Source organism: Lathamus discolor, chromosome 3, assembly GCF_037157495.1.
Source record: "Lathamus discolor isolate bLatDis1 chromosome 3, bLatDis1.hap1, whole genome shotgun sequence".
Lineage (NCBI taxonomy): Eukaryota > Metazoa > Chordata > Aves > Psittaciformes > Psittacidae > Lathamus > Lathamus discolor.
Window position 1 is genome coordinate 87,845,773 of NC_088886.1, and position 15,690 is coordinate 87,861,462.

General features: G+C 41.5%; 1 protein-coding gene across 4 annotated transcripts in view; it reads right to left on the minus strand.

Moving 5' to 3' along the window:
- Positions 1–15,690, minus strand: part of MAP3K20 (mitogen-activated protein kinase kinase kinase 20) — a 91,604-nt gene that overhangs the window by 17,811 nt on the left and 58,103 nt on the right. For 3 of the 4 annotated variants that reach the window (XM_065670359.1, XM_065670357.1, XM_065670358.1), the window contains 6 exons: positions 15,163–15,298; positions 4,045–4,089; positions 3,081–3,111; positions 2,832–2,971; positions 1,593–1,655; positions 490–582 (listed from right to left, as the gene is read on the minus strand). In XM_065670359.1, the coding sequence (XP_065526431.1) occupies positions 490–582; positions 1,593–1,655; positions 2,832–2,971; positions 3,081–3,111; positions 4,045–4,089; positions 15,163–15,298 (508 nt within the window). Of the gene's footprint in view, positions 1–489; positions 583–1,592; positions 1,656–2,831; positions 2,972–3,080; positions 3,112–4,044; positions 4,090–5,933; positions 10,946–15,162; positions 15,299–15,690 lie in introns of those variants that run through there. The other variant, XM_065670360.1, reaches the window with a different exon arrangement.

Sequence of the window (15,690 nt, forward strand, 5' to 3'; positions counted from 1 at the left end):
CAGGACTGAACACAGCCACCACCAGGACCTGTCCCGTCCTCCCCAGCCAGCAGCCACGCACACCATGGGTTTTCCAGACTCCTCTTGGTTGCATGAAAAGATAGCACCTTTCTGCCGAGAGAAGTCTTCCCACTAACATCAGGTGTGTGCCACTGCTGCTGCGTGAATGGGTTTTTTTTGCATAAATGGATTGCTATTTCACACCCATTGGGATAAAAGGAACAAAGCGAAAGCCCAAATTACAAAAATTACAGTTAAAACTGTTCACTAGGAAACAAAAGCTTTCTGTGCTGCTCTTTTCTTCCTTGCCTGCTCTGGGGTGCACTTCTCCATCACTGATGTAGCCCCATTTTCCACCTTGACATTTTCTCAGTACCTTCCGAAACAAGAGGATTCTCACAGCAAGTTATCTTTTTGTGTCCAGAAGATACCAGATCGTCTGGGTGGTGACTGCTAACCAAACCAACCGATCCAGCACTCCCAGCTTACCTTTGGACCGCTTCCCGGCTTTAAGTGATAACCAAAAACGAGTTCAAGATTCACTACTTTCTCTATGTTCTCTTCAGTTCCACCTGCAGAATCCTGCCAAAAAGAGGCAAAGTGAGACTTCACACCTACCATGACCCCTTGGGAGACAGGAGAAAAGCCTTTGGTGGCAGAAAGGATTTGCCTTTCAGATGCTGCAAACCTGGCAGGCAGCAAGAAGGAGCCATCACTCTGCCCTGATCGCACTGCTCCAAGAGGGGCAAGGGGCTCTGCATGGGTTTACAACGCGCAGTGGAAGGCACCTGGGAGATGCTGCGTGCTTTCTGCTCTTGGCCAAGCCACTCCAGTGCAGCACGGTGCTGCTGTCAACATCATGGCAGCCATTGCTACTGGAATGACAGCCAGCACGGCACAGCAGCAAAGCCCTGACTTTCATTTACCCCTTTGGGGAACGGAGTTTCACTGTATGCAAATTCGCTTTGAGTGGAATTCACTCTATAGATGTGCAATAAATTATGACTCAAAAAGCTACTTCAGGGTCTAGAATTGCTTGATTAGCTCGCCAGATTAAACCAGGCAACTACCTGCTCTGGCAGCCCTGAGGTTCCCAAACACCCTCTCCCTTTTGTACGGCTCATGTTACTGATATCAGAAACCCAACAGGTTAACACACAGGTGACCAGACATTGTAAATCACCCTTCTCTCCTGCAACATTAGCAAACTGAGGAATGACATGCTCATTCTGGGCCAGGGTTCTGCTGTCCTTCACTGGTGAGCAGTTGGTGGCACCAGTCAGAGGAATGGCTCTTAAGAGTAATTTCTGATTAATGATGGCAAAGGAATTGCAACCTTTAAGTCTTTTAATTTAATACTACCATTTCCATGATAAAATCTTAGAGCCTCCTTGAAAACAACTTTTATTATCCTATTACTTGTTCCATTGTGACCCATCACTGCTGTTGACCCTCCACATTTATCACAAGCCTCTGCAGGAACTGCTGCTTCACCCTCCCATGAATGGTAGGGAAGTTGAGACACGAGAACAGTAAAATATTCATACCAGCACGAGAAGCACTTCTTATATTATATAAACAGTGAGACTTGCCTTAATTAATGGCGGAAAATGAAACAGATTTAGGTAGTCATGGGTTAACTTCTCAATGGCAGTCTAGGGAAAAAAGAAATCAACAAAATCAGATGAGTTATTCAGTACCTCATACTGCAAATACCAGCATGAAAAACAGCATAGCTCCCTGTGCACTGTGTTTTCCATTGTGGATACATCAGGGCATGTGCGAAGAGTTTAAAATACAGCAGTGTTCTGGAAACTGTCGTGGTAGATTGGCCCCATTTCGCATTCAGAATCAGATCTGCTTAATCAGAGAAAGAGATGTTTGGGGGGTTGTTTTGGTTGCTTTTATTTACGCTCAATCAACCCAGGAAGCTGAAATCTTTCATTTTGGGCATTATTGACTTTATTAAGTTTCAATAATTTTCCCTGTAGGAAATGTAAATTAAGCATATCAGTAATGGTGTGTGGCATGGAAAAAATGGCTGATGAGAAAAAGGGGAATAAATCTGTGTGACTTATGAAGCTAAATTTACAGGACTAGCAATTACGATACAAGTATCTCTTACTAGTAAATTGTGGTATAAAATCATTGAGACCCAACAGAATTACAGATGCTGCCTTTAGAGAAATCCTTTTCCAAAGCTGACAGCCAGGAAACTGAACTCTCCTGTGGCTACACTATTAATACTGTCACTGCTGTTGTGATTCCATTCTCCAGACCATGATTGTCTTAACTCATTACAAACATCAGATATTTAAAACACCATGAAACAAAGCTTTAAGAGAAAAGCAACCTGGCTGTCAACAAGCCTTAAAGTTGCTTTGCTAGTCAAAGCATGTTTTAAAGCTACATATGAGTTGTGAAAGTTGAGAAGTTTGGAGATTTCAGGTCAAATAACTGCTCTCAAACCTGCTCCTCCCTCAAAGAGAAATCTGTGGGGAGAACTCTCTCTGAAGATACCCAAAGCCTTCTGCCAGGGGAATAGCCCTCCTAGGCAACTCTTCAGCAGTACTGATGATCCAGTGCACAAGATAACCAAGAGCTGCAGGGGAGTGTGAAGACCACAGCACATTTCCATACCCCATAAAACACTCAGGTTGCTTTGGGTTCTAGATCCGTATGAACCTGTAACTGGTTTTTTTTATGCCGCATATGTTCTCTATTTAAACTTACAACTTTCTTTGTTGTTAATACTACCAAAACCCCATAGACTCCTTTCTTAATATTCACACTATAACTTACTGCAACATTCAACATTTGCTGTTAAATACCTTTAAATGGATGATGTGTCCTCTGGAAACAATTCCCATGTCCTTTAAATCCTCTTCTTCTAGAAGAAGCAATCGTTTCCCAGTGATATGATGTTCCTTAAACAAGCTAGCATATACACTCATTTCACCAGAAGCATCTCCTTAAGATAAGAGAGGTTATTCAGAAATCCATAGGGTGCTTTACTGGAGGGAGAAAAAGATAAGCAGATGTATGTATATTCATACATGTGAACATGAAGGCGCTTTTACCTTTCCTTGTAAGCTGTTGCATCCAGAAAAACTGCAAAAAAGAGGAATTGGTCTTGAAGTTCACATTATGGAGATGGTGCATTACAGTCATTTGGAGCTCACAAGGGATCACTCTTTCTTAAAACAAAAATTTTAAGTATTTCTACCTTTGGGTTAAAAGACTCCAGATCTGCCAATTCAAGTGATTCCTTTTATTTAGCTTTTAGAAACTGCTTCTATTTTGCAGCCACCTTCCTCAGCTTATCGTTATAAAGAGCAACAGAAATGGCTGGAACAGAAGCTTAGTGATCTGTCACATGCCAAAGGGGCTGAAGTTAAGGAGCCAGGGCTATTATGGTTTCTGCACTGGCTTTCCACACAGTCCTTCAGTAAACGTGAGCTAAACAACCCCGTGATGCACAACACACAAGGAGGGTGCTAGATGGGAGATTAAAATCACTGTGACACATCACTGTGCTGGTGGTAAGTAATTCATGTTTCATGTTTAGCCTTTTAACTGAATAAAAAGGTAAAAAAGATTTAATGCCATTATTTTAGATGAAATAGAGATCCCACACCTTAAAAACCCTTGAACTTTCAGTTAATTGCGATCCTGGTGGCACACAGTGGGATAAAACCTTCAAACCCATTTTGTCCTGTCTAGGACAGGTCTTCCTTATATAGGTCTTCAGGCACTTCCACATTCCTTAAATGACCACTCAGGAATGCCCTCCTGGCTGCTGACAGCTCCCAGCTCCCATTAATTCCAGACACTGGAGAATGTGGCTGTTTTATGAAGGTCGTTTGAGTTCTTAATTTACCGATGGACATTTTAAAGCCTTTCTGTGACACAAGATCACCAAACCGACAGCAGTAAACTCTTACATAGGTGTTCTGATCCGGCCTTCCCTCCCTCCGTACCCGCTGTCATTTGTTAGAAAGCTCTGGCAGCGCAATGGTGGCCGCATTAACACAAAATACTCACCACATCTTCTTCGGTCCATGCACAAATATCAAAGGAGGGCAGCAACTGCGTGAGAGATACGAATTGAAAAGAAAACCATCTGACCATTTTTCTCCCCTTCACCCAAATTTTACTCTGGTGCCTGATTTTATGCAGTCCCTTTTCCCCTGCAAAGGGCAGGACTTTAGGCTGCAACTCTCATACTGACATACTAAACCCCTGGATTCACACTGGCCATCGGCTGGCTCCAAAAGCACGGTGGCCATGCTAAATTAAACCCATCACTTTATGTAGATAAAATTATCAGTAGATCTCTGATAGAAACAATTTAGGAAGCAAAAGATGGCAAAGGACTCTCTACCTGCCTCTCCTCTTGGCTCTTGCCCTATGGGAAGGCTTTTGCTATGGCAATGAAAATAATGCTGTGATTAAGACTGTCCCAAAAGATGGGTGTTCTCTGGAAGAGGAAGGAAAACTGTCACTCAGCAGCAGTGAAGCAGAATTTGGAGTCGGGCTGCTGTGGCCAGTCTTCCTGTGCAAACAAGTCTCTTGGTTTCTGGCACTGCTTCGCAACTGCTCCCCTGGGGCTGGGGCAGTGCAGCACTTCCCAGCTTCCTCCAGTGCTGTAGCCCACGCAGGGCACGCTTTGTTGTATGCAGGATGGTGTTAGCTCTTGAGGCACAAGGAAACCATGAAGGAGGTGCAGGAGCATGGCTGCGCTAAGTGAAGTTCTGGGATGATTGGAAAACTGACACAGAGAAGATGTCACTGCTATACTGATTGCTGTTTTACTCATTCAAGCATACAGTATCCCAAGCATCACCTTCTTGGCATTTCTATCTGGCTAAAGGGTTAACATTAACTGACCTGTATGTATTTGGACTGTCAGTGTCTCCCAAAGGCTCAATATCATGATGTCGTTGCAAGCTTACTTGATGTACATAACACTGACTTACAAGAGACTCGGCTCAGGCACCCACCAGCCCCCAAGCCTTTGTTACCTGCTCCAGAGACATCACGAGCTCTCCAGTTTTCCCCCTCCCCAGCCAGACTTTTTCCCAGGCAGGCACTCACCCCTGCCTGCCTCCAGCTGAGTAATGAGCCCAGGGCAGAGCTGCCCTCATGTGCCTGAGCACCTCCCTGGCTCTCCAGGCAGGAGACCAGTGTATAGTGTAATCCGCTCATAACTTCCAGCCATCGCTGTAAAACAGCCTTTGTGTCATTCCCTTGAAACTCCCATTGAAGGACTTTGTCTCCGCCAAACCTTGCTGGGCACAATCCATGAGACTAGCTGAGGCCACCTCTGTGAGAGGACTAAGTGGGCTCTCAAACCCATCTTTTGCCCACTGCTTCCCAAAAGGGGGCATCAGGGTGAAGTGGCAGAAAGGAAGACGTGCCTGCCAGGGAAAAAAGTGAGACGTTCCGGACTTTTTCTCTCTACTACACTACCAGCCAATCTTCTTGACCTACCTGCCCTTAGTCAGGCATTCCCTATGTTAACAGCTACCCATAGCCTGGGTAGGACGCTATGGGGCAAAAGAACTGCTTGCAGCAACACCTGAGCACACGGGAGGAAAGATGGCAATCGTAAACATCCTTAGGAAGGCAACGGGTCGTGCCCGTTGTAGGTACTCATAGTCAAACCGGCTGGTGCTGCGGGAGGAGCCTGGCACAATAATTGTACAACTGAATCATTTACTGCAGAAGTCAAATACTGCATTTTCAGTTGCATAAGGGAGTATTCTGGGTTTTCCCATGTTTAAATATAACCAGTTTTGTATTATTTCAGGTTTTTAAAGATGGAAGAATAAAGACGTGTCACACCGTGAGTAATATAAAAAGTGACCTAAGCCAGCAGACAGTAAGGAACCTCTTGAAACACCAGAATTTTACACAGGGACACAGATGCATAAAATTTACTGTCAAAATGTTTATTGCAAAATAGAAGTTTGGAACAAAATGAAGCAAAGGAAAAAGTTCACATCAAAAGAAAGTTTATGACACCAATTGAGGAAATTGAATACATTGCATGATTTCTTTCTGTTTGTTTGCTTTGGTTTTACACTGGAAAATCAAATCCACAGTGTGAATAAAACAAGACATCATATGTCAAGTGCAATAAAGAGAATAACTGACGCTGCAAGGTTTCACCACACAGAAGTGTAACATTGCATGTTCCACACAAATGATATATTCAGTTTACAGCACAAGAGTTTCGGCACAGGCGTTGCACTCAGCTTTGGTTTTTCGGAAGGGAAAATGAAGTTTTCTAACACTGTGAAAATATTTTCTATTCAAATCTCATCGGTTCACACTTGAAGTGTAAGTAGCATTGACTCCTACTATTCGGTACAAAACTTCTTCGGTAGTGCAAAAGCAAGAAATGCAGTGGACTATATCTGACTTTAAAAGGCATATGAATATTCAGCACACAATATAAAATGTTTAAAGAAAGTTGTTGGTTCTACAGTTTTAGAATTAAATCTTCACACATCAGAAACCTCTGTGCAGATTTTACAGTGTACACTAAGTCAAAGTCTGGGGGAAACAGGAAAGGTTTCTCCCCCAGACTCCTACCAGTGCATTTTAAGGGCTGTGAAAATTACTAAATGAACTCATTTTTCTACCCGAATGTTCTGCCTAGGACTGTAGTTAAAACCTCTGTCAAGGTAGAGGTCTTATTAAAAACCTGTAAAAGCTGCCTGATTACAGAAAAAGGAACTACAGTTCTAAAGACACACAGTAACACTGCTGAATACTTAACAGCGACATGCACAGTATGGATTTACTGCTACTGCTGACAGCAATATAAATCATTATTGCAAATGTTTAACACAGAATAACCGCTTTAAAACCCAGAAGGAAAGGGACTCAACATCTAACAAAACCACTGGAACAATAAACAAATGACTGTGACAAGGAGCTGTGCCAGACCTCACTTCCCGGAAGCCCTTCCTATCAGGCAGCGCACAACAGGCTGGGATGCGGCACACCTACACACGGTACCTTGGGACACTTGCTACTCCAAGGAATTAGTCCTGTGATTGTCACATCTAAAGGTTTTCCTCTGTTAATTCTCCCTTCCATTTCTTCCTAAAGGACACAAAAGGGAGTTGGGAGTTGGACACCCTCTCTTGGTCCCAAGCTCACCCCCTATCTTTAAGCAAGCCAAAAGCTGATCACCATTCTTCTTTTGGGCCATTTACCCATCTAAGTCAACGCTGGCATTGCAACTGTCCTGTACAGTAAAACCAAGAGGTTCAGGCCTCCTGTTCTTACCTTTCTCCTCGGTCAAATGCAGCAACATCATTTTACTGCAGATACCTCCAGGGCTTTATGGAAGGTAGAGAAAACCGGGATCTCAAAAGGCCTGGTGGGGACTAGTGAGCTGAGAGGTGTACGAAGCATGGGAAGGCTTTTGGTGGGTTTGCTCACAGCCCAGAGCAGCTACAGTAACGCCTTCTGGGTTTGGTTAATGCTTTCATAACCTGACACACTATCTGGCTGTGGGCTGCTGTGGAAATCTGTATAGCCTGGTGATCATACAGGTAGAAGGCAGACTGGGTTGCACTGCAGAGCAAAATCACGTGTGGAAGATGAAATATTTTGACCTTCTCCAACCAACACACCTGCCCACCAGAGCTACTTTCAAAACCTTTATCTAGTGAGAAACATATCAGAAGCAGAAACAACACAGCTTGATTCTCACTTATGATTTTTGGCTTGTAAACTGGAGACATCTGGTATGAAAGTCATCACAGGAAAGTAAAAATGCAATTAATACCACTATTTTTTTTTTAGTAAGCCTAGCCAATATAGTAATTATAACACTGTCTTCAAGGGAACTGCATCAGAAGAGTTTGTCATGTTATCACCTTTTCAGAGGCCTTTGTTTCTTTGAACACAGAGTTAAGTTTTACAAGAGTTCAAATTTTTCCATAATACATTATTTGTCAAAGCAAATTAAGCTATATGGGGAAAGAAAGGGGAAAGAGGGGGGGAAAGTCCATCTTTGTTTCATTAAAAAATACCGGAACTAAGTAGATGGCAGGAATTCCTGTGAGCATGCTCCCAAATTCTGGTATTTTGCTGAAATAAGTTACACTCCTGGGTAAGCACAGACAGACTTGAAGACAGGCTTAACTCTTGCAACTGTGATAGTGATTTTGCAACTATGAAACCCTGTGTTATATTACTTAGGGACTATTTTTTACTTTGGTAAAGATGGAGGGAGTGGATTTATAAACCCATGCAAATATAAATGTGCATGAAGTGCTCTGAGATTGTCAGAAGCTAAGGAAGTGCAAAATATCAGTACTAGGGACAAAGTTTTCGTTGCTTTTTCTTTTGCCTACTAAATGTGATGAACCACATTTCATTTTCAGCTAAAGCTGTACAACCCTACAGTGGCAATTTATGCACAATGGCACACATCTTAAGATCTAAAGTGCACCTATTAGATTACACAAATCCATCAAATTTTGCTGGGTATATACAAAAATAGTATCATTGCTGTGGGTGTTAGCAGACACAGACTTACAAAAACGGTACAAAACTGCACTGGAAAAAAAGCTTATTTGCTCATATTTCCATCTTATTTCCATTATTTACCCCTTAGTCCCTTTTTCTCCCTAAAATCAGGTTGCTTTAATGGACCTAAGAAGCCACCGCTACCTGTGCCAAAGGAACAAGTTTCTCCTTGAGATACTCTGTAAACTTCTTGCATCATTTACATTACAGTTCTGCCATGAGAAAAGCTTCCTGATACAAGAGGGTTAACTTAAAGCCAATGGATTTGCCACTGTTACGAAGAACGTGGAATGTGGAATGACATCCTATAGAAATTAAGCATCTTGGAGGGTCTAATCATGTGTGAACTGAGTGGAGAAGGCTAGCTCAAAGCACAGCACTCGCTGCCTTGCAGGTTACCAGACCAGTGCTGATGCTTAAGGATAAATCAACTCTCACAACCCAAAGAGATGTCCACTTGTCACTCTAGATAAACTCCTTTAAAGAACTTTCTCTTTTGTTGAGTGAACATGTAATGATTTCAGGCCTGCTGTTATCTAATGTATCCATTTTTCTCTAAGCTATCTACAAAAACACTCACCATAATATGTAGGTTAGAGCTGTGTAACACGCAAGCCTGTAATTAAAGAAGCCACTCAAAACCTGAAGTTTTCATAAAAGAAACCCCTCCAGTAATTGAGAATGGAATTTTGATGTCTTATTCCCACTACAGCTGAACTAGTTTTTCTTTTGAAATGCTGCCGTTCTTCCTTGGGCAAATGTTTTACAAAAACATCTTCCTTTCTAACCTGCATTTGTGTTTGCGCTGGTTTTCCCTCCCACCTTCTGCATTACCACTAAAGGAGTCATCAGGAGAAGCATACTCACTGCTCTCAACGTTAAGTGCCTGGCAGGCAATTATTGCCAGCAGATTGTAACACACCGAGCTTTACAGTAAGTTATAACCGCAGTGGCAGTACTTTAAAAGTGATTTAGCTGCACAAACCAGGCACACAGAGCCTAGTAAATGTCCCTCACGTTACTGCCCTCACATGTGAGAATGTCACACAAGCCACAGTGGTAAGACCCAAGCTGAAATGTCACTGTGGCTCATCTTCATCCTTTCATCAGAGTAGCACACACTCTTTAGGAGATGCAACAGAATCAAAATTTACTGACACTGATTTTCACTCTCAGGTACAAGAATAAGTCCATCAAAGTTAATGAGGCTTCCTGGATTTACATCAACATAACTGAAAATTACCTTCTAGATCACAATATCTGATAATAGATGCAGAGATCTGATTGCAGTTCTCTTTGCTAGAGTGAATTATATACGCATGCACACACAAGTGAGGAGAAAAAAGAACATTTATACAAATCACCTACTAATAGGGACTACCTGAATTCTGCTGCTATTCAGTTTTTAGACTGTGTATTTAAGTAACCCATCTCTTCCCCCCAGCTAAGCTTCTCTCTTCCTAGAAATATATTTGTGACTTCCCACAATGCGGCCTTGAAAAAATTCTTTAAATTAGAAACACAGCAAACCCCTTCACTGCAACAGTGAGAAAGAATGGATAGTAGAGAATAGCAAATTTGGAAGTACAAGTGTATTCATATGATTGACAATTAAAGGAGTAAGGGAAATGACAAAAAACACAAAAGAAAAATTTGAAGTACATTAATGGCATTAAAGGCATTGAAGTTTCCCCCAATGTTTTCCGATCTTAAGTTTATCAAGCCACAGTTTCTGTAATCAGGCATCAAGAATTATAATCATGGTTCTTAAAATAATAATAATCTCAATTAACTTGGAAAGTTTAGTTCCAAATTTCATCAAAGCAGAAATAAGTCAGCACAATCTAAACAAAAACAACATGTCTTTCTACATACAAACATGCTCAGCCTGGAAAATGTCTCACATTTTTTCTTCTTCTCTTACAGGATTTAAACAGACCAAACTGACAGGATTCTCATTCTAAAACTTTATTGTTTTGCTTTGCTAAAACTGATTTCAGGGTTAATTCTATAACTGGTTTCATTCGCTGCTATCATCTGTGTCATCAAAATAATCATCATCATCATCATCGTCATCTGACCAGTCGAATTCACTGAAACCCAAAGCCATGTTGATTTTCTTTCCTTTTCTCATAGAGGTGGTTTTAGAAGAATTCTTTTTGGCTTGCATGTTTATCTGCATTCCAGAATGCAGGACAGATCCTGCTTTGTTCAGAGAGAAGATATCCCCAAAGCCCGTCATCATCAAGGCCTTCAGACTTTGGTTCATGCCAGCTACCTCCCCGTTACTTGTTGATGTGATCTGACATGACATCTCTGCACTGTTTGACTCCTCTGTTTTAGATTCAAAGTAAGACTCCTCAGACATTCTTGCAGCAAGAGGTAAGAAAAACTATTTAAAGGAGGAAAGGACAGAGCAAAAGTGAAAGTTAGAACCAATTTAAAAATCGAGGGAAAAGACACCACCAGATTAGTTGGCAATCAACAGAAAGCACAAAATTAGTGAATCTAAACACGGAGATCAAGTCAGAATTCATTAAACCAGATAGCTTCATTTTGGGGTCATTGTTCTTAAACTAAAGCGCAAAATCACTGAGTCGCATGGCAAGAACCACAGGTAGCAGAGCATTCATGACAAAAGAAGGTTCAAACTCTTTAATCCTTCATTTTGCACAGTGTAAAACAGAATGTGGCATTTCCCAGCCAGGTGGACTGGCCCCCAAGGCAATGCGGGTACAACAGAAGTCAGTGAGTTGCTTAATTAAACCTTTCAGGACTGAAGAATAAATCACGTTAAGATCAGAAAACCCAAACAAGCTCTGAAGGTTTGGTGCAGAAGTAGCAGCCCTCTATATATCAGAAGTAACAGCAGCAGTATTATTTGTGCAAAGACTGGCTTTGAGCGTATGCTCAAAAGGAGAGGAAGGGGTCACCCTGTAACAGCCGCAATCAGAAATGAGCCTCTCACCAATGCAAAGGGCATACAGGAACTGGCCTCCAGCCCACACCAGCACCTTGCTTCTGGAAGCTGTCCCAGGGAGAAGCAGGCAGGGGAAGAGGAGCTGTTTGGTCAGCTTATCAGCTTCTTCAGCTTGGTTGCATTTTCATTTTATTTTAGTGCTATCAATAGACATCTACCATATGGCTGTACATTATGTTAAACCTCTACTGATTTAATTTTCACAGATAACAGTATTTTCCTGACCCAGTCTGTTTGTCATAACAAATGAAATGTGCCCTCTCCAGCTAAATAATGATTAATGCCTCTTCAAAGTGCCTGGGCTAGTAATCCCTGTGACACGCTTGCCTGCTGTCCACAGGGAGTAAAAAATTGGGAGTTTCATCCTAAACTACCTACTAAACCAACAGCAAAGGAGCTGTGTGTGAACACCTGAACTGGCCTTTCTTTCCAAAGCTGTTTGCAAAATCACCTGTCCAAAATTCACTCCATGTATTTGTTAACCTAACCAGAAAACTGACCAAAGAGCAAATGGCAGTTCGTCACAACAGTCTACAGGGGTCACCGTGGTGATGTCCTAGCCTGTAACAAGATTTCAAGGCCAGGCTAACAAAGAGTGCCCCTTTCTTGGCAAAACCACTTACTTACATTGACAAACTGACAATCATTAAAGGGGACAAAATGTGTCTTTTGTTCCTCTCAGATTTTCCCTGCTTACATAGGCTTTCTATTTGTGTTGTGCTTAACAGAAGTCAGTGATCATGGTTTAAGAAGCGTGAATAAAATTAAGAAGTTGGGGAGAGGGGGTACATCCTACGGCTAAGCTTCTGTACAGGAGAAACAATTACACCATCACCAGATCAAGGCTTACACCTGGATCAAGGAAACCAAAAGCTCCTCCTGATAAAGAGAAGGAGCATTTTAAAAGCAAGACCTAGCCACAGAAATGAGATGCCCAGCACACATGATTCAGTGCCAGGTAGTTCCTCCATGACTTTAAGAGTTTTAGTCACTTTATATCCACAGAAGAGAATCCCCTGATGATAAACAAAGCTGCAAAACAGCCTGCTGCTAAAACACATTTCTGGGTCAGTGTTTGTGCAATGCCTGGCAGTGGGTAAGCTGTGAAAGAGCCATAACTGTGGCTCATTTTAGGAGTTACAATCACCTTACTTCCTCAGTATTTTGCCACCTCATTATCTGGAGAACTTAGGAGCTGTCTGTGACAGGACCTGCCTGGTATTGCAGTGATATTGCAGTTCATGATAACTATCTCGAAGAGACCTTTTTATAGATGGCTGGGTCCCCCAATCTTTGTATAAGCCACTGTTCTTAAATGACAACCTGTAGGTGTAGGTCACCAGAGATAAATATCTGGATTTCATGCCTTGCTCACTGTCTTCCTCTAAATATCAGCTTCTGAAAGTCAGGTTCTCTTTCAAAAGAAGTCTCTCATTTCACTGCAGCTGTGGATATATTCTACTCCTTCAAAAGGCTCCAGATTCCCTTGTGGAAGATGCTCTTGGAGATCTGCACAAAGGGAATCTGCAGAGATCACACTCAAAGGTGTCTGTTTTATAAGACAGAAGAAACAGGTTCAAAACAAGAGCAAGGAGAAACACTGCTTTCGCAGAAGTGTTTATAAAGATTAGCCTCATACTTCTCTCATGCTAACATGTGTAAAAAGCTATACTTTATTCTATGGGGTAGAAGCAGCCTTCCACTTAACAGCCACCTACCATGACAGGATGAAGCTGCTACCAACCCTAGAGAACACTGGAGAATCAAGTGCCAGAGACAGCTTCCCCTGTTCTCCTTTCACTTAGCTCAAGTTCCTCCTCCTGAACACCACTTTAATAGTATTTACTGGCCTCTGGTCTTTACTGCAGAGCAAAATTAAGATGACAGTACCAGCTAACACATAGCAAGGCCTACTGTTGGCTAAGAACCTGGTATAAGCCTAATGGGCACCCTAAGTTGTGTTACTGGTTCTGGTTGCCCTATCTTTACTACTGTTTTTACAGCAAACGTAGCTTAAAACTGAGCAGTGCACCTCGCTGTTGCAATCCTCCAGTTGCATACTGCTAAGCAGACATACCCTGAACCAAGGGATGGAGGGAGACACTTGACTCCAAGGATTACAGCTCGCAAACAGAACGCTCAACATTTCAAATGGTTTACAGCTATGAATTTAAAACATAGTTGTGTTTGTAATGCGTGCCTTGTAGAACTTTATTTGCTATGAGAAAAAAACCCAACCCTGCTTGAACAAGCCAATTTTTGCTACTACGCCAATTTTTTCCAACAAAAGGGCTTTTTAAAAGCTGTTCCATGTAACAGTTCGATAAAGATCTATGGAAAAAAAAACAAACCTGTATTTCTCTATTAGAAGAAATTGCATTTAAATGCAATAGGAGAGTTGGGTTAATGTTATGCAGAAAGATAGCTCATGCTTAGCACAACAGGCCGCAGCACAGTGCTTTATTCTTTCAGCAGTGCCAGCTCTAAGTGAAAAGTAGAAGTCATAAGCAAGTACAGCATAAAAACCCCTAGGGCCTTGCCTGTGAAAAGATTTGCTCATTAAGGCTGTGTCTCATGCTGTGCTCAGGACAGATGATGGCCCACAGCTCAGTTACTGGAAGTTTGCAAGCGTTAAAGCAGGCATATAGATATCTACTGAGAACATACAGTATCTGCACATAGGAAAACATTCATTCTTCATGATTGCATTACTGCATGTTCACAGCTGGAACACGAATGCAACTTCAGTCAAACAACAGCAATAAGCTATGCCTTAAAAACAAGTTGTATATAGATGGGTCTGGCTGGAATCAAGGCTGTAAGTAGGATAAAATTGTGCGTAGGAAAAATCATATGCTGCTGCAATCTCAATTTGGTACTTGTTTTGGCTAGTGCTTTAAAAACAAGTAAGTAATGTGGTATTTTTCTTGACAACAATTCTGTTGTAACATGTCTAGCCATGCACCAACCCTGTGGTCCTCCCTCTGCCAGTCAGTATTTAAGAGCATCACACTTCATAAAGAAATTCAAGATCATCCAAGAAAGGTTTTTGTTCCAACTTATTATTAGAAATGTGGCAATCCTAACAGCTAGTAACTGGCCAGTATAAGTTATGAACAAAGCTCTAAATTAACACTTCAAAATTTGACCCCCTCTTTTCCAGAATGAAAACTTACTTCTCGAAGAAAAAGGACAGAATTTAAAAAATGTACATAGGTCTCTCAAACCTTCTTCTTGAGAAAAGATTCTTACATTTAAGACCAAATCCTGCATTCATTAAAGTCAACAACTTTCTAGTTGAAAAATGAATTGACTGAGTGCAATCAACTTTTAAAGCTGAGAACTGTAATTAAATCAATGGGAAACTATCTAAGTGCCCATGGCACCATATGAACTATCAGCAATATCTGCTATCAGATGGATTAGCCAATTTTTTTTAAAAACAGTATAGTTATTTGCAGTGATGTAAGAAAATAGACTTTAACTGGCCCAAAGGAACAACTAAAGATAACAGGGGCACTATTTCTTTGGTGTGTCTTTAGACACACACAGATAGATGCACATACACACAGACAAAGCTCCAAACACTTTCTGAAGGAAGATGAAAGGCTGAATTATCGTGTACTTACAGGAGTATTGGACTGTTCGGTTAACTTCTGCTCCCACATCCTCAAACGCCGCTCCCGTTCCTTTAGTTCCTGCTCCTTAAAGCTCAGATCACGCTCCAGTTTCTTTAGTCTCTCTAAGGTTGCCTCAATTTCACATCTGCACGGAGACAATTTGTTACGTCTTGTCTTTTCCTGGCAGATATAAATTGTTCATAATTTCTACTTGAATGTTAATTAAATGTGAAAGGCTGAAAAGTACAATACTAACTCAAACAGTTCATTTAATTACCAAATGCAAAGCCTTTCAGAGCTTTAAGAACAACTGGAAATGTTTATACTTGAGAATAACCATAATACCTTCAGTTGAAGAAAAACATCATTTAAAAGAGTAAAATGCCACAGCATAACAACACTTTAAAAACTAGAATGTCATCTTTACCCTCAACATCACAAAACACAACCTTAACCACAAAGAAACTGCACTAGGAACTGGTGACGGGACCATCATTAGCAACACAATATGGGCAGTCTAAGAAGCCCATTTGCCCG